This window comes from Condylura cristata, unplaced genomic scaffold (assembly GCF_000260355.1).
Source record: "Condylura cristata isolate star-nosed mole 26May11 unplaced genomic scaffold, ConCri1.0 scaffold00031, whole genome shotgun sequence".
NCBI lineage: Eukaryota > Metazoa > Chordata > Mammalia > Eulipotyphla > Talpidae > Condylura > Condylura cristata.
Genome location: NW_004567132.1, coordinates 24,131,530 through 24,158,141, shown reverse-complemented (window position 1 = coordinate 24,158,141; position 26,612 = coordinate 24,131,530). Strand labels below are relative to the sequence as shown.

The following is a 26,612-nucleotide window of genomic DNA, read 5'->3' as shown; positions in this document are numbered from 1 at the left end:
TGAAGGTAATTACATAGAAATCATTAAATCCATACTGAAAAGAAATGACAATTTATGCGATTTATGGGTAAAGCCAAATGAAGATTATCATAAGGAAGTATCTAATAGAATAGGAGACTGAGTAATAGGCTACAGATTCTCAGTCAGAAATTCTACTAGAGGTTTTATAAACTGAAATACAATGCATATCTTAGCTTTGGTAAAGGAGATACAATGCATATCTAAAGTCAAATGTATTACAGAAAGATCAAAGGATAAATAGAAGACTACCTACATAATAAGCAGGCAAATTAGAAACATAAAGAGTGAATCCCTGAATTCTTTGGAGAGGTTGTAATTCAATGTTGCTATTTTGAATTTTAGGGAATAAAATAATTGGGGGGGGAGGGAGAAAAAACTGGCATTAGGGCTAGATTTCCTAATGGGTCAAACTTCATTTGAACTCTTGAAGTTAGTCACAAATCTTCTAAGGCTCTTCTTTGCTAGGAGTTAGCAAAACTAGCTGGCTCTATTACCAAACATTGGAATCTGATGGAGACACTTCATCAGTTTCTATAAAGTCAACCATTTGGGGCCCTAACAAAATTTTTCCACCATCTGTTCCAGGAAAATATACAGAGGAATTTTATGTCTCTGGGTCAAAAGGAATGAAGGTAGCTCTTGAAGGGAGGTGGGGAGACAGAGGGAAGGAAAGGGAAGAGAGGGAGGAAATCAGAGGGAGAGAGAAGGGGAGAGGGATGAGAGGGAAGAGAGAGAGAGAACATATAAAAAAGCAGTGTGACCAGAAACTGGGATTTTCCCTTTGGAAAAGGTTCACAATGTAAGTTAATAAAACATATTTGAAAACCTATTTGAAGTCCCCAGAAGCCCAACAGGAAAAAGCTATCTTTGTACTTAGTTCTGTTAGTTGTACTAAGTTTTCTCAAACTTATTCATCAGGGGGCAAAAAAATTATACATGCATTATACATACCTATATATCTATCCCAAGAGACAATGTTTTTTGGGGAATACTGCCTTATAAAAACCATGAGCAAGAATCAAATTTGACAGAATGGAAATGTGAAAAGTCTGTAAATTCAAGGTACTATGCAATGTACAGTATCAGTAAGAGGGACTTCAAGAAGCTATAGTAAGAAACCAAGGAAAGCACTCAAGAGATCACACCACATTGTCCCCTGGGAGCTGGAAGTCTCCTATATTGAATAATTACACAGACAAACCCTCTAAATCAAGCCCGTTAAGCCTGGAACTCAATCACTCAAACAAAACAAAACAAAACAAAACAAAACAAAACAAAACAAAACAAAACAAAACAAAACAAAACAAAACAATAGGGCAAGATTCCCCCCTCCCCTCAATTACTAAGATATTATTCCATTCAGTTCAGTAAATTCTCAGAGGAGCTTTTCTTGCGGTTGGTACCTAGATTTGGCAAGACCTGCTGGTTCCTAAAAGCAAGGAAGGTTTCATGGCAGCTGAGTGGGTTAATTTCCATTTGTGGCTCTGGGGTTTCTTTAGCTGAAGCAACATTTCAGGCACAGTTCCTCACTTGGCTGTGATCATCTAAACCCCTCCACTCAAAATTTCTTCCTTAGATCCAATGATAATGTGCTTTTACTATATACCAAGTGCTGAACCAGACCACACACATACCTATTTTCCACTTAATCATTAAAACAAGTCTCCTTCTCATGACACAGAACTCATGGGACATGGATAATAAAACTGAAGCTTGGAGCAGTTAAGTGACTTGTCCAAGGCTTAAACTAGTAAGAGGGAAAGCTATAACAGGAGTCTTATTCACAGAAGCCTGCAAATATCTTTTATTCTGCAATACAATGTGTTATTTGTAATTACACATACGTACTACTGTGCTAATAAAGCGATTAAAAAAATGATAAAATATACACAGAAATTGTGTTTTCTTTAATATCTGTCACTGTTTTAGAATGATATATTAAATTAATCTTCATTTTATAGTTTTTACTTTATATTCCTCTTTGTTCCACTGAAAGCTCCAATCAATTCGGGTTCATTAATAGTTAAGTCTCCACTCATTATTGTTCTTTCTAAAACCTTTTATATTCCTACAGGTCACATAAAGTCTGTTTGAGGAATACATTTAAGCGCTAATGACAGTTTCAGAAGCAAGTAAGAATGACATTTCATCCAGTAGAGTTAGTTATTATGTATAATGAATTTTAGCTACACCACGGTAAACCATTTTTAAAGTATTAATTTTCTGTGTACCAACCACAAGAATTTAAATCCTGCTTCTTTAGAAATTCTAGGTAACCACTCTGTATTATAAAACATCCATTCTTATATTTTTTGTATTTCATAGAAAATTTGGGGAAAAAAATGCTTATCTGGCACTAATGTCCCAAATGTGTGACCTGGTAGTTAAATTTTATAGGCAGTAAAGGAAAAGAAATTCATTTTAGGTGATAATATACTATATTACTATTTTACCTGAAGTTATTATTTTTCATACTCTTGAAATGCTGAAATGCAGTTTTAATTAGAATTCTGAGCTTTTAAATACTTTATCAAAGGCAGAGTCTTTAAGAATTTAAGCACAAAGGAGCAAAGATCATTTCAGACTTCACAGGACAAAGAAACCATTACTTCTAAAAGTTCTATCAATACATAAATGAGCTACCTTGTTAAAAGAAACTGGGAATTCTGGATAGTCTGTTGACTGCTTTCTGTGTTAGCTGTGTTGGTTGTTGCTGTGGATTGTGTGATTGTAGTGGTGACACTGCTTGTGTTAGTACGCCGGGTTGCATTGCGTGCGGTCTCCAGTTGTTGCCGTGCTGCCTGGGCATGCTGCCGCTCTAATTGCAGCTGCATCTGCAGTTGTTGTAACTGAGAAGCGGAAGGGCCAGAAGAATTAAGCTGTCCTCCTGCAGAACGTCTCACTCCTGATAACTGAGATAAAAGCTCTGCCAATAAAAAGGAAGACAATTAAAGTATACTTAAATACTGAGGAAAAACAAATGCTGCAGATGACTTTCACTGGCAAGAGGAACATTAGGACTGTGAGGTAACTGGCATATAATTTCATATGCCAGCTGAAACATATAGTTTCAGCCTGGAGCTCCACACTTCCTGGAGGCAGTTGTTTATGGGAAATACAGACACATAGGGGTATTAACCAACACACAATTATTTTTAATAAGCAAAATATATCAGACTTTTAAAAATTACTTGCTTTGTAGAACTTTCTTACAGTATTTTAGATTAAAATAAGCCTTCTTGACATGAGTGCCTAGAAAGCATAGGCAAGTCTATTCATGCTGTTCCTAGTTCTTTGAACAGTTCTAGACACATAACAGGCAAACACTGACTGAATGAGTAAATGATCAGAATTAAAGCGACAGACTTGGATTATTTCTGTGACCCCTGCAAACTCCTGCCTTTTATGGTACTTTCTGGTACTACACGTTGAGCACCAAAGGACCACTGCAGCAAGCACTACTACTGGTGACACCCCTTAGTGTCACCAGTAAAGCTGACTGGCTCGCTGACTGAACAGCCTACTTAGTGGTCTATTCTGATACAGGCTCTCATTTCAGTAAGGTCATACTCATGACGGGTGATGTGGATGTTTGTCCCTGCATTCCTATCTGAGTCAGGTGTAGGAACTGCCTTTTCCCACTCAGCATCTCTTCCTAGTGGAATTCAATTCCTACATGGAATTGAAGACTGCCTTGTTTGTAAACATTCCCAGGCTAGTAAATGTTCTTCATTATTAAATTCATTAATGGGATTAAGGTTATGTTTTCTTGTTCACTGTTGCTTTACTCCAAGGCTTTTATACCATTCTTTCTTACACCATCACTAAAATAAGCTAGTTTTCACTGATGACAATGTTTTGAAGTATTGGGAGAGAATCTCTCAATTCTGAGTTTTGCTTCTGGAAATTAACTTGAGAGTCTGCTACCAAGGAGAGTGGAAATATCCCTTTTAGGTGAGGAATTATCTTTTTAAAACTCCAAAACTCAGTTTGTTGAGCTTTTTACACATCCAAATACCCAAAGAACATCTGGAATTAAGACTTACATTGCATGTCTCATATTTAAAGAACACTGTAGTTGTTCCAAGTCCTGATCACAGATTTATACTGCAAGGTGTAACAAGGCTGCACAGTCTACCACGTGCATGCATTTCACAACATAGAGGCTTCCCATTTTATTGTCTGTGCTGGTGTGTCTTTCAGATTCTCAGGCTACCATGATTTCTGGCATTTTATTTTAACTGCCAACACTAGTGCTCTACTGCTGATTTCTTGGGCTAGCCATCCACTAGACTCAGTGACCTGGCAACAAGATTTGCCAATGTTACTATTCTTAGTTGTATTTTCTACAGACATTCAAACATGCTCTTTAGTAAATTCAACAATAATGCAATTCTCAAATCCAATCAAAACAGCAAAATTCTACTTGATGTTCTTTCATGAAAAGAGCTTAATTTTCTCAGTCTTATCAATTAATTTCCTTACTGGGTATATGTGGAGGTTGAAACATATACCCTGGAGATCTTTGAACTCTGAAGATTTTCTTGGGATTCAATGAGATCGCAAACAGAATATACACCACTTCTTATCTTGTTATGCTGCCAAGTGCTTAATAGAAATGCCAAGTGTTTCACTTAGAAATTTTCGGGGAATTTTGTGAAGGAATTTAAGAGTATGATGAGAGTTAGACTAAAAAATCAGATCTCATAACATTTTTTTAAAGGGAAACCACCATTCCCACCATTTCCTTTATTAATGTGGAACTAACTTACCAGCTATAGGATCCATGGCTTCCCTATTGCTTGGAGAATATGAACTCTGAGAAGAAGAAAGTCCACCAGTAGAACTGCTAGTAAAGTGCATGTTTGATCTACGAGCACGAGGACCTCCTAGACCCCGGCCAGGGTGAAACATTCTACGTACATGTCGAACACCACTCGATTCATCATAACTCCAAAGTTAAGAAAAGAACCCGAGTATTTCACAGGGGCAAAAAAATCACTTGTACTCTTCCTAGATGGACATACAAATTTTCCAAATTGTAAACGCTTTAAAATAGCACACTAGGAACCTCCCTGGTGGCGCAGTGGGTTAAAAGCTCAGCTCTACGAAGCTGGCCATAGCAACTTCATCACAAGTTTGATCTGAAGCCAGGAAGGTGACTCACATGGCACAGCAGACCTCTCCTGTCTCGCCTGCTGCTCCCCTCAGCAGTATACTTCATCAAGTCTGCCTGATTTGCTCCCCACTCTGTCTCTGGTGAAGCCTCTCATTGCCCCTGCACTTCTGACCTGTACCCCAGTTTTCCAAAGATTTATTCATACAGAACGGGGGTACAGGCCAGAGATGCGCAGGGTGAGAGGATTCACCAGGGACAGAGTGGGGAGCAGAACAGGCAGATCGACGCAGTATACTGCTGAGGGGAGCAGGGGCTCGAACTCATACGGAAGTGGCTTAAGCTTCTTAGTGCAGTGCTTTAACCCGCTGCGCCACCAGGAGGGCCAAATAAGTAAACATTAAAAAAAATAATAATAAAACAGCACATTTAAAGTCTCCCTGGTGTCATAAGGGATTAAGTCTCAGCACTATGAAGCCAATGGCAGCCACTGCAGCTTGAGTTTGAGTCCCTAGCCAGTGAGTTAACCCACATGGTGCAGCAGACCTCCTGTCTCGCCTGCTGCTCTACTCAGTAATGCATTTCAGTCAATCTGCCTGTTCTGGCTCCCCACTTGTCTCTGGTAAATTCTCTCAACCCCCGTATCTCTGGCCTATAGCCCAACTCTTGTATGCGTAAATAAATACAATAAATACAATAAATCTTAAAAAAATAAAATAGTATATTTAATTTAAAATGTAAATATCATCACTACATCTATGAGGGCCATTAACAATAAAAAAATGACACTCAAATATAAAGTAATATGGGAGTATTTGTAATATATTGAGTGTTTTCAAAGGCAAAAAGTCTCTAGGTAGAAAGAAATTTCTTCCTGGGTTTCATTTACAAAGGCCTCAGCAACACTGCCTAATGAGAAAGGCACTGCCTGGTGATATACATCCAGAGTGAGACAGCCAAACTCTGATCTCAGTATTAAATTTCATGTATATTTAAGCCAAACTTAATTAATAAGCCTCAGTTATTAAATCCTGGGAGAATTGTTTTATTATATAAGCTAACTGAATCTCAATTATTATTATAATGAGTATGAAATAGTGTGAATAAATTCAGGAATAAAAAGCTCCTTTTGGCTATTAATTCAAATCTCTAAGTTTTCCGAAGCAGCTATATTTGAATTCCTTGTACAAATGGATATAGAAAGTAACACTGCATTTGTTAGTAAGTTAAATTACAGGCAGTCTCATATTTTTTCTCCACAGCATTTTATAGTGATTATAATGGTTTCCAATGCAACCATTTTAAAAAGCTCCATGAGGAATGGAAATTTGAAAGTCTACTCTCAACCATTTTACAAGGCTGAGCTGACTCAACCTGAAGTAGGCACAAATTGTAAACAGCTACCAAATCTCATGAAAACCACATTGCATTTTCACAGGCGTGTGTGTGTATGTGAAAGAAATGCCAGCTACGGTAGTAAGAGACTCAAAGCAGCTATAAAATAGATTTTTTTTTCCAGGTTTCCAGTTATCCAACTGGTTGCTTTGGAGTCATTTAGGGACAAGCAAGTAGTTCCACAAAGCTCTCAGGGGCTTCCATAACGCACTATTTCATGGTGGTATTTCCTCATCATGGCTTTTGTACTACATGCTATAATTTGTTTCCAAAAAGAAGCTCGGTAAAGAGTGCATTTTAGGAAGAGTTCCGTCAAAATAGTAAAAAAAAGAAAGAGAAAGTTCTGATGTTTTAAGATGTTTACTGAAAAGGCATTTCCTCATGCTCAACAAATTTACCACACGATGGTGCTTGCGATATTTGAAAATTAGTGTTTTTTTAGGATAACTACTATATCAGCATTTTGCTTTCTAGAATTTAATGATAATACTCTTTAGGAATCTAAAAATGTAATGATGTCTTCTTTTACTCTTATATTTTACACACTTTAATATTCAGACACTCATATAAAAATCTCAAAACATAGCTGTGGATGAAATGGAACATTCTATTGCAGAGAAGCCAATTTCATTAGAGGCCCTCAAGCTTGATGAAAAAGTTCAGGCATCAGCTTAGTTTTACATTTTCCTCTTAGCTTCTCTGTGAAGCATGAATCAAGTAGAACTCTTCTAGGTACTGTTACAGGATTCTTTATAACAAAATGCAAAGTGTTTCAAAATGCAAAGTGTTTCAATTATCAAAACAAAACTTCACTTCTTTTTTCACCTTGCTCTCAGTGACCCCTGCACCTAGATAGAGTGCTTTCTTTGCTCCTCCATGTACTAGCTCCTAGAATTGATAGTTAGGTTGATGCTCTATCTAATTTCTCAGGTTGGTTTCATATCTTTGTCTTTCTGTTAACTTCTACTTATCTTCCACTAATTCTAAAGGATTATATTTCTAATAAGAAAATTTAGAGCTGTGAGCAAAGGATGGGAGCTTTATGACAAGAAAATCACAAGGCCAGTTTCTTTCTCAATAGGTCTAGGATTGAATTAAGTTTGCTAGGAGTCAGTCAAAGGAATCAGAATAAAGTCTGTTAGAGAGAAACATTTCAGAAAAACAATTCATAAGTTGAGATAAGAAGCACTGAGTCTACAAAATTAATTACTCAAGTGAGAGATCACTTGATCTCTCAGAGACTATGGGAACAATGCAAGAACTGTCCAGAGATGGATTGTGGAAGGGGAAGCAGAGATGAAAGTGGGAAAGGACCTGAGAGCTGGGCCTTACCTAATGCTAACCTGTTCAGAGACTGGCAATGTCTTGAGGGCAGACACAACTGCTACCCTCTAACCACGTCCCACCTACAGCAGGACACAGTAAACAGGGAGCTGGAGGGCAAAGAAATCCCAATGTTTAATTAGATTTTCATTTGGGTAAGCATTTTCCTCTTTTATATGAAAACACCATCCTGGAGACTTTTTACATGGTCAAATAGTCTTATAAAAATCTGATTGTAATGAATTAAAGATGATGAGCAAGTCAACTTTCATTTAATGAGCATGGTTCATATAATAGTAAGAGCATATAGAAAGAGAAATAAAAAAAACACATCTCAACACTGAGTCAGTTTTGGAAAAAGGTAAAAGAAAATAATTTGGAGGCTAGTTTTTCTCTTTGGGGATATTGTCCTTAAAAATAATCAAAATGACAAACATTACAAGCAATTCCCTTGTTGCTTCTTAAAAGGATATTAAATCTCTAGGGGCTCTGTGTTCAAGTGTAAGGTGAGCTGCAAAGTCATCTGTGACATGATTAGGATCGCCTCCAGGTAATGCTGCACATATTGGACAAATCTGAAATGAAAATAAAGAAAAAGCAGATTTAATAGCTGAACAGTGATCAGACACCTAGTTAAAAATATAGTTTCGTAGGCCTGTGTGTAGGCCTGAATCTAGGAGGTTTGAGAATCTGTACCTTGATCAGGGTTCCAGTTACCTTATAATTAGACAAGTTTGGCAAATGCACTTTAAATATATAATGATCTTGTCAAGCAAAAAATACTTATCCTGTTGTATAAAACACCAAATGCTGTCACTGTCTCCCTGTGCCAATCCTTATTCACCTACATCCTGGCCATTTTGTCTTTGTTATTACTTGAGTCTTCCCCTTTTGCTTTATCTTGTCACTGTAAATCATCATCAGCGCTGATTTTTATCTGCATTCCTTCTGCTTCCTACCCCTTATACTGAGATGGGATTCCCTGCCACAATCTTAACAGTTTCTATTTTTCCACGTGGTCCTGGACATGAAGGTCAGTGAGCAATCAGTCAAATGTAGATTCTTAACTCAGGTTTTGCTATGCCTAGAACGTACCTTCTGAAGTCATTATTCTACAGGTAAGTAACAAGCCATTACCGAATTTATATAAATTTCCCTATGATTGCCATGTTCATTAAAAAAATCTAAAATGGGCATGCGTAGGTTTTGTTTTACAGTAAGAGCTCCATGCATTCTTCCCATACAATTATCAACCAGTCTAAATAAAAAATTTGAATTTCTTCCAACCTCTTCTTTGAATTCCTACACCAACATTAAGGCAGCATTCCCTCTTGTGGCTACTATGTGGAGCTTTACAAACAATTGAGGCATTAAGTTCCACAATATGATTAAGTTTTTTTCCTTTGCCCTGGACTTCAAAACAACATTCTTGCTCATTGGTTCACTGCCACCAAAAAAAAAAGGAATTAAAAAAACCTGCTTATCTGACCTAATATATTAACCTAGCTTTAAGTGAAGCTAGACTGCAGCATTTAGTAGAAACAGGTCTTTCACCAAAATCATTCAGCAGATGCTGAGGAGGACGGTTGTTTCTTCATCATGAGGTTGATCCACTTTTTAAACACCTCTTTATTGTCTACTAAGTCAAGTGAATAAATACTTTGGCTTAAAAGGTTCTCATAATCTGGCCTATCACTCAGCTGATTCAATTTTATTTCCCCAATAGTCACATACTCTCCACCATCTATGTCCTTTTTCACAGCCACATCTTGGATCATGTTGTCTCCTCTTTCTGAACAGTGCTTTTCCCTCCCCATTCTATCCACTTTTTGAAATCATATAATTTTTTAAAAACCTACCTCAAATTCACAAAACCCTTCCTAACTCCTTTCTGACTTAATCTCTTGTGTTTTGTGAGCTAATTTGCTCTTTAAACCTGCCATGAAATATATGTGCGTAGAAGCCATTTTAACATTTGATATATTGACAGTTAATGTACCTTTCTCCAAGAGTTTGATGATTTAGGAAAGCAACATTTCACATTTTACATATGGTAAATGTAACGGTGTTGGTTATTATTGGAGAAACACCAAACTTATAAATATATGTCTTACAAAAGGCTTGTAAAAATATTTCCCTTTGCAAGTTGTCCTTAATAACTGGCCCAGAAATTATCTATAACAGCCTTTTTTCCTGATGTTATCCTTCTGAGGGCAAAGAAGTGAGGCAAAGTAGATGTGCTCTCCTCATATTTTTCTTTGGCTAATAACCAATTAGCAATTTCTGCTCAGCACCCTTAATTTTTGTCACATGCACATCTGCAGCCCCCATCCTCCCGTTTACTAGCTTTTTGTCCAGTCTTGAAAATTCCTTTCCATTATTAGTGTTTGAGTCAAATTAGGAAGCTAATCATGGCTGAAAAGTATTGTTTTGTATTTGAGGAGTTACTGGCTCTGAAGCAAAATTAAAATGCAGTGGAGAACCTGTCCATTGCCGTAACTCTATTTTTGTCTTCAGGAAGTTCTGCTTATTTCTTTATCCTTTAGTGAATTTGCTTTTTCCCCCAGTGATAAACATAATAAGAGAAAACAAAACAAAGTCATATAATTTCCCCATGTTAATACTTTCTAATGTGACCCTCTCTGGTGGTGCAGCGGGCTAAAAGTGCAGCACTGCAAGCTAGCTGCAGCTGATTCAGTGCGAGTTTGATCCCTGTCCCGGAGGTGACCCACATGGCGCGGCAGACCTCTCCTGATCCGCCTGCTGCTCCCCTCAGCAGTGTATTTCAGTACATCTGCCTGTTGTGCACCCTGTTCTGTCCCTGGTGAATCCTCTCACTATCCCTGCACCTCTGGCCTGTACCCCAGTTTGGTACGAATATTAAAAAAAAATACTTTCTAATGTAAGGTTAGGTAGATGTTCCTAAGTTTAACTCTGAAACAAAAGTTTACCACAAGATGTATTCTGCCAGCTTATGTGCTTACTATGCTCATAGTTCCAAACTACAAGTCCAAAGGATATTTATAGAAATAGCCCTGCCTTAAACTGGGGGGTTTCCTTTTTGAGGATGATATATATGTAGCCTAAATAAATTTAAGTGAAAACATCTAAGTAAAGCTTTTTGAACATTGTATAAGATACCGCATCTTCTAGAACACTCTTCCTTGTGTTGTTTTACAACTGCAGCCCAATTTCCAGGTAATGAACCCATGTTATAAAATCCATAAATGAGTTTGTATATTAAAGTTCTGACTGACTAAATTTGTTATACTGCATAATTCTGTTATTATGAATGGAACAATTCATTTATTTGTTGAATACAATTAAGTATTTATTGAGTACTAAGTCAGTGTTAACTTAATATCCTGAGTTATATATATAAAAAAAGCATAGTGAAATTTTCAAGAAGTGAACAAGAGTGAGTTTCATCTCTTTTTTGAAACTTATTTATTCCAACTGTGGTTTAATTCATGGCACTCCTTTTGAAGAACTCAAACTCAGTTCTAGAGATGTCATACTTGTTCTGAAAGGCAGATTTTCTAATCACTGCCATTACAGTGAAAAAATTTAAAATTCTTTTACAGAAAAACCACCAAAAAGAGTCATTAGAATTTAAAGCCAAGATACACAAAAACCTTACATGCCAAATCTGAATCCTACTAAAAAAATAAACTGACATTTTACTGAGCTAACAACTGTGGAAGCTAACCGAAAAGTTCTGGTTTTTTCAATCATTTACCCAATTGAAAATATTTTATCAGGCCCTCCCTGGTGGCACAACGGGTTAAAGCACAGCACTGTAAGCAAGCCACAAGCCTTTCAGTGCGAGCTCAATGATCCCCGGCCCCGGAGGTGATCCACATAGCATGGCAGACTTTTCCTGACCTGCCCACTGCTCCCCTCAACAGTGTACTTGGATCAATCTGCCTGTTCTGCTCCCCACTTTGTGGTAAATCCACACCACTTCTGCACCTCTGGCCTTTACCCTAGAGTTCTGTATGCATAAATAAATAAATCTTTAAAGAAACCTCTCACAAACCTTCAACCCTTAAAAAAAAAATTTCTATCTTGTTAAGATCTGAGGGTACAATGAATATAAAGACTGAATATTGGAGCCTTACTTTGAGAGTATGTAGAAAAGCGTTAGTGTACGGCCTGTACTATATAGTCAAAAAGCTCCCTTTGGACCTTTTACAATCATCCTAAGTTGTAGAAACTTGCACATAGCCACCTATTTTTTGTCAATACAGATAGAGGTCCTTTAAAACTTTCAGTGAGACCACTGCTCAAGTAGATTATAATATAATTTTCTGTTAAATTAAAATTATTATTTTAACTTAATATTTAAGTATTATTAAGTTACTTAATACTGAATTAATTTGCCTCCTTAGTTCCATTCTCCCTATTTTAATGCTTAGATTGGAAGTGTCACCTTCTTCTAAAGAACACTTAAATGTTAGGGAGTTTTGTTATATTCAATTAAAAAAAATTCCTTATATTCTTATATGTGATTTTTAAAGTCCTAAAAGTCTTAGGCAGGTTTCCTGACAGAATTTTAAATTTCATGTGTATACTGACGTCTTGGGAATTCACAACATTTGAGTAACATAATTTAGCCACAACAAAAATATCTCCAAAGGAATCAGACCTTTTCGTTATCCTGTCTACTCTAGAAGTAAGCAGTCATACTTAACCTAACTCAGTCTGAGCTCTATTCTTCAATTTTCCCTGGGGTAAATTACACATTTTATGGTAGAATTTGAGAAACAGAAATGGGGGCCTATTGTTCCTAAACATTATCAATAAGAATCTGAAAGCTGCAAGACATGGATAGAGAGCCAGTCCCCAAAAGCCAGCAACAATTTTAGTGAAGAACAGAAATTAACCCCACATAGTCAGTGGGTATACCTTTCATATGAGTTTAAATTATGGTCTTGCAATGACAGAAGCATGTATAGTCCTCTTCTCATGGCATAACCAGCTTGCCAAGTGATACCAAGAGTGGTAAAGCTTTATAAATAAAATGATCTCAACTATGAACACCATGGTTGGCATCTTCAAAATATTTTTAAAATTCAGTTTGTGTGTGTGTGTGTGTGTGTGTGTGTGTGTATTTTAACTTGAGGGGAGGGCGGGAAAAGAAAGGCCCATAGGAGGAAAAAAGACAAGGCTGAGTTCAAAATGCTTTAAGAATTCTGAGCTACCTTATAATTTGCCAACAACTGCCATATTTAATTTGTAACATCCTTGCTATAAATCTTCCTGCAAAACATTTCCAAGTTTCAAAACATTTCCAAGTTTACGGACTTGAAATCAGCTATCTGGACAATGAACTAGACAAGTTAGTATTTCATAGGATATAGAAACTATAGCAGGAGCCAAAGGGGAAAAAAAAAATTTAAATGAATGAAGATTTTAGAACTGTGTCCTTACTCAACACACCCATGCACATTTAAGTTCTTCTATTCTGAACACTGTCCTGTTCTTTCCTACAGGATTTGCTTCAATACATGGTAAACAGAATAAAAACCATACCCAGGGATAACACGTTCTCAAATATTAGGCATAGATACTGTACTGAAAAGCTACCAATAAGCTCATTTTCATAAAAATCTAAACAATTCCCTTCTTGGTTTTCCTATTTTAAGGAACTTGGTTTCTTTTAGAAATCTTGAAACAGAACACACACACATACTTATCCCAGAACAAATATGGAATGCCCAAAAAGTTTCTGATCCTCTCCTTCCCTGCTATCCGGTAACAAGTTTGCTGGGATACAAACAGCTACATCACACCTAAAACCAAAAGCACTACAATCTGATCTTAAAACAACAAGTAAATGTGCTTAAAATAATTAATATTTTCCAAATATGCAAAAATAATCAAATACTAAAGTTAGAGAAAAGATTTATAAAACAAAGTGTTTTGAGTAATAAACCCCACAAATGGCACTGAATTCTGATTTGTAATCTCTTGCTAGCTGCAGCTTAGTAGTGGCAAATGGTTACTGCAATGACTACACTTTTCAAATTGCAACTATTTCTCTACTACTTCTTTATTTTTTCCTTTTAATGCATATTGGCTTTTTAATGCTTACCTTTCATGATAATTATATACTGTGCTACTTCCCTTCTTAATTCTTCTCATAACCAAAATCCAGTCAGTTGTCCCAACCTACCATGTTTTGTGGTAACCATGAAGGTTTACAAAAATTTAAAATCATACTATTTATCTCGTTGGTATTTATATAAATTCCTAAGTCCTATACCCAATCTGTACTTTTGATTTTTTAAAGTAGTAATCACCTTTACTTATGCATTCTATGTCAGATGTTGTTTCTCAAAGTACCAGATTTTAACAAGTGAAAAGCCTCTTGAGTAATCTTAAACATAAAAAAAAAGAAGCAAGTTGTAGGTAGGGCCTTGGAGTCATAGATGAAAAGGAGGCAAGGAAACAAATCAAAACAAACAAAAAGGCAAGGACTACAAAGTTGTTTTTAAAATTAACCTTCAATAGACTTTCTTATTAGCTATGTCAATAAAAGTGACAGAAAATCTTAAATTTGCAGGGACATGTCCTCTTGCCTCCAAATGTTTCAAAGGGGTGCTGGTTAGAGGGGTGAGTTTTTTTTTTCCCATTTATTTTTTATATATGTATTTACATTATCATCCATTTTATAACAATGTTTATTCCCCCCTCCTCCTCCTTTCATCATCGTAGCCCCCACACTCTTCCCTCCTTCTGATCCCTCTTTGTCCCCCTTAAGGGGTGAGTCTTATGACCCACAGGAAGGTACAAACTAGTGGCATCTGAAGAAGGAACATGGGCACAGCAAGACAGCAAGTTGAGCATTTAGAAAAAAAGATGTAAGGAGGAATACGGAAAGATACAGTTGGTTGTTATGAGAATATAATCCCCAGCACAATGAGATGAGTTGCTCTTGAACCCAGAATTTAAAAATGTTTGATTAACCTTAACTTTGGCAAAACACTGTAGAGCAAGGAGGTGAGAGGGGGAGGAGGAAGGGCTGGGGCTAGAGACACATAGTAGCATCACACAGTTATACTTACATATAATTGTTAGATACTAGAGCTTGTAACACACTTCACATATATACAGAAGAAACATTTACAATATTTAACAACTGGTAGGCACCAGTCTTTCTTTTAGCAAGTCCAATGTAAACTACCTGTGGTGTGCAAGCCATATTTCAAAGAAAAGACTCTATACCTTCATGACAAAGATTCCTGTCTACTTACTATTTTTTACTTTGAAATACCCAGGTGTGTTATGGGTAGAAACAGAGGTAGAAGTGGTAATTATACAAAGACTAAGAGTTAATGAAGAAAGAAATACTTAAAATATTTCACAATTACTAGTAAGAGAAGACTGTCTTGTTGCTATCTACCTGCAGGGATATACCACACCACTGCCTTGAGCTATCTAGCAAAGCTTGAGAATTTAATGAAGAAGCATAATGCAACACAATTAATGAAGAAAGCCCACAAAGCCATGGGCAAATGGGAGTATTTAATTTTCAATTTATATCAGTTATAGAGGAATATAAACAAATTATGACTACTTGCAGGGAAAAATTAAAAGGCAAGGCTGCTGAAGCTGATTCGTAATTTTAGGAAATGATTAATCAGCTTTTCATTCATGGAATGGATTTAAATTTCCATTGCATTTTCCAATTTTGAATGTGGAGAGCAGGACAGATATCCTGCCCAGTGGCACGATACAAATACTATACTATTGCCCACTGGCTAGTAATGAGTTTTTAAAATGCTTAGTTTATACTAAGAGAAATCCCTCTTTATTACATCTAGGTAAATGGAGTGCCCAAACTTAAAAGAAATTAAATCAAGGAAAAATTAAAATAACCAGGATGGAGATGGAACCAAGTCAGTATTCTTCATACTACTATCTGTTCTAAAAGGAAGCAAAGTCACCTTTACAAATAGAATGACTTAAAAACAAAAGTAAAATGTAAAAATAGCACTGTGATTCTCTCTACACATTGCAGGATGAGGGAGTTTCTGAGTTGTCAGATAGTAAAATTTGCCTCCGGGACTATATGATATGAATTTACCAACTGTTTCAACTATAAGTCTTATAAAACTGTAAGCATCAAATGGCATAAATGGGAATGAAAGTGAACCTGTATTACAGCTATACCAACAGAACTAGAGCAGAGACAGAACAGGGCAGCAGTTAATTAAGTAGGGACTGTACAACCCAGAGGGACTCTGACTCGTTCAAACACTTGGCACTGCCCCTTAGTAGATCTTATGTTCCTGGGCTTACTACTTTATTTCTCTTGAGCCTCAGTTTGTTTTGAGGTCAGTTAAGGGCTTATTAGTTGAGTCAATGTGTAATTAATTGCTCATGCCAAATTCTCCAAACTCCATAACTACAGGTCCATCTCTCATCTCTCACTTTATCTATTGCCACCAATGGTTAAGGGGGAAAGGAATTTTTTTTTTTTAAAGATTTATTTATTTATTCATACAGAACTGGGGTACAGGCCAGAGATGCGGAGGGTGAGAGGATTCACCAGAGACAGAGTGGGGAGCAGAATAGGCAGATCAACGAAGTACACTGCTGAGGGGAGCAGCGGGCGGGTTAGGAGAGGTCTGCCACGCCATGTGGTCACCTCCAGGGCAGGCGGGGATCGAACTCATGCGGAAGTGGCTTTAGTTTCTCAGTGCAGTGCTTTAACCCGCTGCGCCACCAGGGAGGGCCCGGGGAAAGGAATTTTGGGGTATACTTTAATCACTTCTTCAAGTTGAATGTATGTGGACTCAAATTTCAAGTAAAAAAAGCTTTCAAGGCAAGACTTTCTTTGTATAGTATTCTGGTTCCTTAGTTTATAATCACAGGGAAAGATAAGAGCAAGGGGAACTTGTAGAGACTCCAGAGTTTTAAAATATGAGGCAAGAGATTTGATCTGTTGAAAACTAAGCAAGGTCAATGATACAGTACAATGAATTACTGTTTAATTTTTCAATTTTTCTGTGGTTTCCTTATAGGAAAAAAATCAAGCAGGTAGAAAAATATAATAAAAAAAGGTATGTTGCAGGCTGGGGTCTTCACAATGCATGTTTTGAAAGAGGGCTTCTGAATTTGGTTAAGATTCTACACTGTTCTTTTAGCTAGAATGCAAGAAAGACTTGTGTGGACAAAGAAGGGCATTATTATCTTCTACACATGTAGCATTCTAGAAAGTGTAAAATTTGATGTGAAAAGATAAATTTTAATAATTATTACACAAACAGTATAAGTACACTTAGATGATAGTAACCAAGCCCTGTTTATCTTAGAAATAATGTGTTTTACATCATTTTAGAAACAAGGTTGTATCACTTACCACTTCTGTTGATGTTTCTGCATGTTCAGAAGTAACATGTTCCTGAAGAGATGTCTCCGTATAGCCCATTTTTCCACAATAGGGACAAGTAAAAGACTGTGGCTGCTCTACAGAGAAAGCTTCCCCACCATAGTACAAATCTAAGAAATAAAGTGAATTGCATTGAGAAAGTATTTTTAGATTTCGTATTATTTAAAAATATAATCATGTAGTAAAAAAAAAAGTGTGCCAAAATCTCCAACAGTCTCAGTCTGTCAAGGAGTGCTTAGGTACCTCTCTATCTACATCTATAGCATCTTTATTCTCCCAGACACTGTAGCTCAATGATACCTCTTCAAAATCCCTTCTCCATATGTTTACTCTAGCCTTATGAGAAAAAAAGGCAAACAGCTTTTTATTCTTTTATAATTCTGAAATGCCTCTTATTTCATATCTGGTTCTATTTTTATTATAATTTATTTCTTATCTGCATATACTGTGGCAATGCCAGTGTCAACACAAAGAATTAGCAGGCCGCATCAGATAAAAGAACACAAATGCTCAGAGGGACAGACCAGATGATGATGATGATCAGTATGTCAACATGGCCCAGATGAAGCTGTCTATAGAAGATCCATTCTTACAGCAGAAAGACCCTATGTAGTCAGTCCTTGAAAGTACTAATTTGAATGAGCTGCTCAGTAGATTATAATACTCTACTTGGTTACAGAAGAGCTGACCATTTACTGAGAGCCTGGGAAATTTTTGCTTACCTTCTAAGTATATCTCAGGGAATAAGCTTTTTTTGTTCTACTGGTAGCACAAATGAAATTCAATGTATATTTGGTATGTTATGCCATTTATCTACAAAGATCTCATTATTTAATATGAAATGAATGCCTAATTTTTTAGTCACTTTTATGAAAAAAATTTTTTAAAAGGATTCATGATAAATTTGTTTGCATTTACTTTAGGGGAGATTTAAACTACCTTAAAAAAATATTTGCCCATTACATATACAGTGAACTTTTATTATGTGCATAAGACTTGCCAAGTGGATCTGAGGTAAGGAGGAGTAAATATATAAAAAGAATAGAATTTTCTCACCTATTAAAACCATAAAACCCACAGTTAACATCATATTTGCTGGTCAAAAGCTAATGTTTCCCCTCTAAAACTAGGAGTAAGACAAGTATGTCATTCTTGCCATTTCAATTCAATATTTTAGTGAAGGATCTATCTAATCACAGTAATCAGGCAAGAAAATGAAAGAAATAGAGATGGAAAGGAATAAGTAAAACCATCTCTATTAGCAGATCACATGAACTTTGTGTATAAAAAGTCATAAGGGATTTGATTTTAATTACTATTAAAATGAATAAGTTAATCCAGCACCTTTGTAAGACCTATATAAAAAGCCCCTTTTCTAAACACTTGCAGAACAATCAAAAAAATTCCATTTACCATAGCAAAAAGAATAAAATTCTCAAGAATATATTCATGAAAGAAGCAAAATTTATCCTAGGTTAACCATAAAACTTTGGGGAAAGAAATTAAAGATGTTTAGTAAATGAAACACTAGCCATTTTCATAGATTGACAAATATGATTTTTTTTCCAAACTGACTATAGATTCAAAATATTTCCTATAAAGAAAACAAATTCCACTTGGCTTATTAACAGAAATTTGATAAACTGATGCTAAAATTCACTAGGAACTAAAGGGCCAAAAATACTTAAAACAATTTTAAAGAACACAGAGATTCACACTTCTTAATTTCAAAGTTTACAAAGCATCAATAATTAACACACTGTGGTGATGGCATAAAAATACATATAAATCAATGGATTAGATTGATAATCCAGAAATACAAGTCCACATTTATGTTCAACTGGCTTTCTAATATCTACCACCTCTACAGCTTTCGCTGTGTATGCCCTGTACATATAAACTTAATTTAAGATCTACCTTATTTGATCATTTCAAGAATAGAGTACAATTTTGGTAATATGGTCATCATGCTGTACATTAGATCATCTTCCATAAGATAACTTTATACCCTTTGACTACGATAGCACCCTATTTTCCACTCTCCTTGGTCAACTGACTTTCAATAAGAACTCCAATTTATTGGGTAAAGAAGTCTTTTCAATAAATGATGCTGGGGCAACTGGATAGTCATATGTGAAAATATCAAGTTGGATATCTACCTTATTCCAAGTATAAAAATTATATCTAAAAGATTTAAAAATAAACCCCCAAATTATACAATTTTTAGAAGAAATCATAAGTTTAAATTTTTATAATCTTGGATTAAGCAATGGCTTCCTAACTATGACACCAAAAGGAAAAAAAAAGAAAAAAAGTCATCAACTTTTATGCTTCAAAACACACCAAGAAAGTAAAAAGACAAATCCATGGAATGGAAATTGATTCATTTCCATAATTAATTCATAAAGCAACGTGAGCAGAGAATGTACAAAGAATTATTAAAACACAGTAATAAAAGGCACATGACCCTATTTTAAAAAATGGACAAAGGATTCAAATAGACATTTCCCCCAATAAGCAGAAAAAAAGATGTTCAACATCATTAGTCAAATTAAACCCAAATTAGGTATTACTTCATAACTAGTAGGATGTAAATGAACAAAAAGATATTAAGTGCTGACCAGGTAAAAGCAGGAAATATTTGTAGCTTGTTTTAGGTCTGACAATGTCTTAATAATAATCAATTATCACAACCTGCTTTCCCATAACTAGAGTGAGAGCACAGCAGTAACTCAGTCTAACTTTATGCCCTTTTACTGAGGCACTCTTCTGTATCTCACCCTGTCAGCTGCATACATCTCTGTTAAGCCAAATAATTAATTAAATAATAAATGATAGATTCACTTTATTATTGACTTTGGAGTCTCATATATTCTATGGGGATAGTTTGAGAGCATTTGCCTTATTTCTTCATATACACTAATCAAAATTCTAAATAATAATCTACTGAATTTTTAACGAAATACATACCAAAATCTACCCTTGTTAATATGCACTGCATTGGGTGGTCAGTTGTATGCCTTGTTGTTGTTGCACCACTCTCATAACAAGATGCACAAAGATCGTAATCGTAGCAAATTAAACACTTATATCTGCGACCTCGAAAATTTCCTTTTAAACATGCATCACAGCTGACACCTATAAAAAAGAGAAATACCGTAATTAGCAAATGTAGAATGCTATTCTCCATTTCATTTTCATAAACTTAAGATGCTCATTTAACCAGCTGAGTTCCTTTCCAAAAGGATTCGAAAGGATGCAATAACACATGGGAGTTTCCAACAATATGGCAGATGTTACCCTGATTTAGACTCCTAGTGAAAATAATTTAAAATGTTTAATAAGCAGTTGTAAAAGCAGTTTTTTGTTGTTGTTGTTGTTTCTTGCTGAGCTAGCAAAGAGGGTAAAACTGAATTAAAGACAAACTGGTAACTGGAATGATACTTGGGGGCATGCATTTACTGTAAAGCAGGTAAAAATCTGAACTTTAGATTTTCACAGTACTGTAGGACGAAACAAAGAAAGTAAACGTCACACTTGCAGAAGAAAGTATCTACCAGGCAATCCTCACCAAGCGGGGACCCTAGTAAACCTTTCACGTATGGGTGAGCTAAATATTCTTTTTGCCCCTTCTTACCCGGCAACAACAAAAACTCTGAGAAACCATAACTACAATCAGCCCAATCCTCTTACAAGGGACATCCCAAATTCAGACTCTCAAGTGATTCCAAAAGCCTCAGGTCAAGAATTTAAAGTGGTATAAAAATAAGCTTTCCAGTAATGAGATTTCATTAACAAAACACACAAAAAACAAAGCACCATTAGAAAAATGTAGCAGAAACAAACTAGCAAAGTATTTATATCAGAAATGGTTAAGATGAAAGAAACTTCTGAAGCTTGTAAAGTGGAAACATCAGAAAATGAACCAAACATTTAGATATTAAAAAGGCGGGATTAAGAAATTAAAATGTAAAATTCAAGTGGACAGGTTTAGTATCAGGGAATGCCTTTTACTCACATATGCTATGCTTGTTTATGTAAAAAAAAAAATCCAAATACAGCTGATTTTTAAGTATTTTAAATAAATATAAAGTTGCTCAATATGAAAAACAATTTAATACTGATTGTATTTCTTCACTCAAAAAAGGGAAAATGGATTACTGAAATTATACTATTCATGACTCCACTTATATAACATAATCAAATTTATAGAAATGTAGAACAGTAATTATTAGGAGGTGAGTGCCACGCAGAATAGGAAATATTGCTTAATGGGTACAGAAACTCAGTTTGAGAGGATAGAAAAGTTTTGGAGCTAGATAGTAGGCACAGACAACATGACTATACTTAATGCCATTGAACTGTACGTGTATAAAAAGGGTTTAAAATGATAGGCTTAATTTTTTTTATTACAAAAGTTTATTTTTACATCATTTTGTACATTTTTTTCCATCTCAATTGTAATCCCCGCAGGTTTCCCATCACCAAGTCACCCGTGTGCCATCACCATAACCCGTGCATTCCCCCCCCACCCCGTTTTTGATCCCATTCCCCACTCCACCCCCACAAAATGTCTCTGGTATATGGTTGTTCATTATTTTTGTTATTTTCTCGGATAGGCTTAATTTTTTAACAGATTTATTTATTTATGCATACAGAACTGGGGTACAGGCCAGAGGTACAGGGGTAGTAAGAAGATTCACCAGAGACAGAGTGGGGAGCAGAACAGGCAGACTGACAAAGTACACTGCTGAGGGGAGCTGCAGACAAGACAGGAGAGGTCTGCTGTGTCGTACGGGTCACCTCCCTGGCAGGAATCGAACTTGTGCTGGAGAGGCTGCGGCTAGACTCATAGTATTTTGCTTTAATCCACTGTGCCACCAGGAAAGGCCCTGATAGGCTTAATGTTATGTATATTTCAGCACAATCAAAAATATGACATTTGCCACAGTATTTATAAATTGCCTATGAGTAAATCTAACCAAAGATATGCAGACCTTTATGAAACAAGTTAGTAAAAATGTACTTAAAGATATTAAGTAACTCTGAGACATAAAAATAATATTTTCATGGATTGGAAGGTTGAACATAATGAAATGTCAATACTCCCAAAATTTATTTGTGAAATCAATTCAAAGCTAATCAAAATCATTGAAGAAGTTTTGGCAGAACATAAGCTGTCTCAAAGTTTTTTGCATGCTGAAATGGGTCATGAGTAAGTCAAGAAAAACAAGATGGAGAGGTTTACTTAACATGTCAAAGTTATAATAAAGTTACAGCAATTAATATGGAATGATACTGGCATACAGACAAACCAGTCAAAGGAACAGAATACAAAGTCAAGAAACAAATGCACACATGTTGAAATTTACTTTATGATACAGTAAGGCCATGAGAGATCAGTGAGGAAAAGGAGGCGACAAGTGGTGCCAGACAGGTGGGTAATCATCCTTATTGAGCTCAGAGTAGGAAACAGTTTCTTAAATCTTGCACATACATGTGACGACACACAAGATCTAAGCCATAAAGAGATAAACTCAACCACCACATTAGAAGACTTTTTCTTTTACATTCAATGCCCTAGAATGGTAGAAAAGATAAGACTCAGAAACTGGTGATATGTAGAACAGAACATCAACAGAGAAACTGGTATTGGGGATACATTTAGAACTCTCACATATCAGTTAGAAAGACAACAGAAAAATGGGCAAAGGCGTCGATGGGCACTACAAAGAACACATACAAATGGCCAAACATTGTAAAAATGCTCATCTTATTGGTTGTCAAAGAACTACAAACAAAACAATTATGAGCTATTATTTTATATCAATATGGCAAAATCCTTGACATTAACTGATTGATACTGAAGATAAGGAACAACAGAAACAGCTGGTGGGACTTTGTTCACATTACAGTAAAGTTAAACAGAAGTAACTTCTTTGACCCTGCAATTTCATTCTTAAATATATTTCCTGCATTTGGGCAAATAGTCCCCAAAATTTTTGCAACAACAAAGGCTGTTAATGTAAACATCAACAGCTCATTATAGAATGTTAAAAAAAAAAAAAAAGGAAAAGATTCATAGTTACCAAGGAAAGATAACTGTGAATCTCAGGAAGTCTCAAAAGGACCCACAGAGGAGGGAAATTTTGAAAAAAAAAAAAAAAAAAATCCACATAGTATAAAGTTCAAAAAACACTCTCTAGTTCAGGAAACCAAGTATACAGTAAAACCATAAAAAGAAGACAAGGAAACAATAAATAAAATTTTGGCCAGTGTTCCCTTTGGAGGGTGTGGTGCTTAGAGATCTTTAAAGATTTCCTTAATATCTGCAAGACAGAATCTGCAGTTTCTTCCTTTCCTTTGCATTTATTTAGCAAATGTTCTCATTTGCTGTTTTTAATAAATCTCTCTCGATCTCTTTTTTTAAAAGATTTATTTATTTATGCTTACAGAACTGGGATACAGGCCAGAGGTGCAGGGGCAGTGAGAGGATTCACCAGAGAAAGAGTGGGCAGCAGAACAGGCAGATGTACTGAAATACACTGCTGAGGGGAGCAATGGGCGGGTCAGGAGAGGTCTGCTACGCCATGTGAATCAGCTCGCTGGTGGAGGATAGAACTCCTGCTGCAGTGACTTCTGAGAGCTTAATAATGCAGTGCTTTAACCTGGTGCACCACCAGCGAGAGCCCTAATCTGTTTTTAAAGAAATCTCTCCTTCAATCAGAGGAAAACAAACAAACAAACAAACAAACAAAAAAACCACACACACACACAAAACAAAAAACCAAAGCCTAACGCTGAAATTACTTTTGAACATTCTTTGGGCTGTAGTTCAGGTGGTAAACAAGCATAGCTTTTGCCAGATTACAGATTCTCAATAAATGTTTTTGAATGAATACATTTCTATTTTATTTTTTAAAGACTTAGTTATTTATGCACAGAGGAGTTGGAGTGTAGGCCAGAGGGGTACACTCTGTGTGGGGGTGGGGGGGAGAGGATTCACAGAGACAGAGTGGGGAGCAGAATAGATGGATAAACTGAAATACACTGCTGTGGGCGGCAGTGGGAGAGACAGGAGTGGTCTGCTGCACCACCATGTGGGTTCTTAGTTCCCTAGCCCCAGATGAAACTCTGGCTGCAGTGGCTGTGGATAGTTTCACAGTGCTGAGAATTAATCCTGGCACCACCAGAGCGGCCCCATTTCTATTTTAAAAAGAAACTGGGGTTCCTGATATTAAGTAGTCATTAACAATGAGCGCTTAGGCAAATCTATTGGCCTCTGCTTAATTTCTTCATTTACCAAGTTTATTTATTTATTTTCATTTGTCTAGTGTGAGAATTAAAAAAAAAAGATTAAAGTCTTAAAATTTTAAGATGCTACCCTAATATCTTACTTTACTCAGATGTAGTAAAGATTATATTGCCACATTTCATGGTGTATAATTTGATGTCCATTAATAGTATACACAGCCTCTTAAATTTTCAAAATATCCTTCAAGATCATTGAGATTTCCAATTTGTACTGAATTCCCACCAATTCACACTGAGACTCAAGTGATGGCATCAAGTTAGCAATTCTTCAGCATATTTGGTAAATATTAAATGTCTTCTATGTTCTAGATGCTGGGAATATAGTAATTAACAAAACAAAGCTCTGGCTTCATAAAGCTAGTATCTAAGTGGATGAAGGCAGGCATACAAACAATTATAAAAGCAAATTAGAAGATAAGTGTTATAGAGAATAAAAAAGCAGAGATGGATAAGTGGTATAAAAAGAAAGCTTCACTGAAAAAACAAGCAAACAAATGAAACATTTAAAAATTTGCTTATTCAAAATAGCTTTCAAGTGTGACAAGTATAACATTGAAAAATCTGGAAACAGGGTAAATACTTATTGAGATCACAAATGAAAGTTAATGTAACTAGGTACAATAATTGTGCCAAACATATGCAGCATGAACTATGCTATAAAAAGGTGCCAGAAAGTTAAACACAGCTTTGAACATTACTTGTCTTGGTGCGTCCAATCTGATACTATTTAGGGCTTGCCTTTTCTTCTTGTGGTGGTCATGCCCACCACCAGTGTTAAGTGAACAGCTTAAAGTAACTGTGGACAATGATATTGTTAAATACTGCATCATTTTCAGTAAGAAGATGCAAATGCTGCTGGTCCCTTACCTATCCCACTCTTCTGATTTAATTCAAAGACATTCAAATGTAAATTCCCTAAATTTTAGAGCTGAAGATGGTGTCAAACTTCATCTACACCAGTAGGAGTTAACTGTAAGCTTTGAAGAAATAAGACTAAATTACTATCTGCTTTTGATGCAATCATTCCTAAAATACTTTACTGACTTTCTAGACACTGAAAGATATTCAACAACTGTAATGATTCAGAATCATTATTTCAACCATATATTTGCCAAAATGTGTGTATTTGCCAAACTTTAAATTAGGTAAGCAAGGTTTCGTACAATGTAAGAATCACTTCATTGTCATTTATGGTAGCAAGTATGCTGAAGTGAATTAATTTTTTGTAATAAGGTACCATGAATAAGAAGTCAGAGAGGTATAAATGTTAGAGAACAATTTTCCACAAGCCTGCTATCCCTTCTCATTGCAATACTTGTAATCTGTCATCAAAAGCTTACTAATACTTAATTTTATAGAAAATGACATTCTCCTGACTTGAAAGTAGCTCTAAATCTCTAAATAAAAACACACACATAGGCATGCCTAAATAAGAATACATAGCACAGGCTTTGCCAGTTTTTCAACAGCACATACAGGTCTTCTCTTACCCCCCCTTTAGAATTAGTAATCTTACTCAGCTTTGAAAAGGGCTCCAGATTGCCCACTCAAAACATAGTCCTTTCTAAGTAAGTACATTTTACAGAATTTATTTTATAACACAGGCAAACAAAATTTGCTCCCTCAGATAATCTACAGTTCCTGTTAGAATTAAAAGGTAAGACTCTTGCTATATAGTCCCTGGTTAACAAAAATGGCTCTAGTAGTAACAGAAGGCTCAAAAGAAACTGAAATGGAGGAGAGAGAGAGAGAAAGAAAAGAATCTGAAATAGAACATATGTGCCGTATTGAAAGTTTTCAACTTTTTGATAGGAAGAATAGACTTGTTTCTGTTATTACTGAGATATATTTAAGCTATTAAGAGTTAAAGTTTCTATAGAAAAGGATTGTACCCTAACAGAAACAAGAGTAATACTGGCAAACAAAATATTACCTTGGGAGGCAATGCTGGAGAATCACTAGGCTGTTAGCACTGAGAACTACTGGATTGAAAAAATGTTTTGGTTCCATGTACTGTACATATACCTTACAAAAACTGAGTTA

General features: G+C 35.8%; 1 protein-coding gene across 1 annotated transcript in view; it reads right to left on the bottom strand.

Annotated features, from left to right (window-relative positions):
• The window catches only part of KCMF1 (potassium channel modulatory factor 1), a 23,638-nt gene extending 3,178 nt beyond the window's left edge, over positions 1-20,460 (bottom strand). Inside the window, exons 1-5 of the mRNA XM_012731583.1 lie at positions 20,226-20,460; positions 17,226-17,365; positions 8,329-8,430; positions 4,794-4,968; positions 2,665-2,947 (exon numbers count right to left, since the gene is read on the bottom strand). Of these exons, the coding sequence (XP_012587037.1) occupies positions 2,665-2,947; positions 4,794-4,968; positions 8,329-8,430; positions 17,226-17,365; positions 20,226-20,445 (920 nt within the window). The 5' untranslated portion in view covers positions 20,446-20,460. The remainder of the gene's footprint in view (positions 1-2,664; positions 2,948-4,793; positions 4,969-8,328; positions 8,431-17,225; positions 17,366-20,225) is intronic.
• Between the last annotated feature and the right edge of the window lie 6,152 nt (positions 20,461-26,612).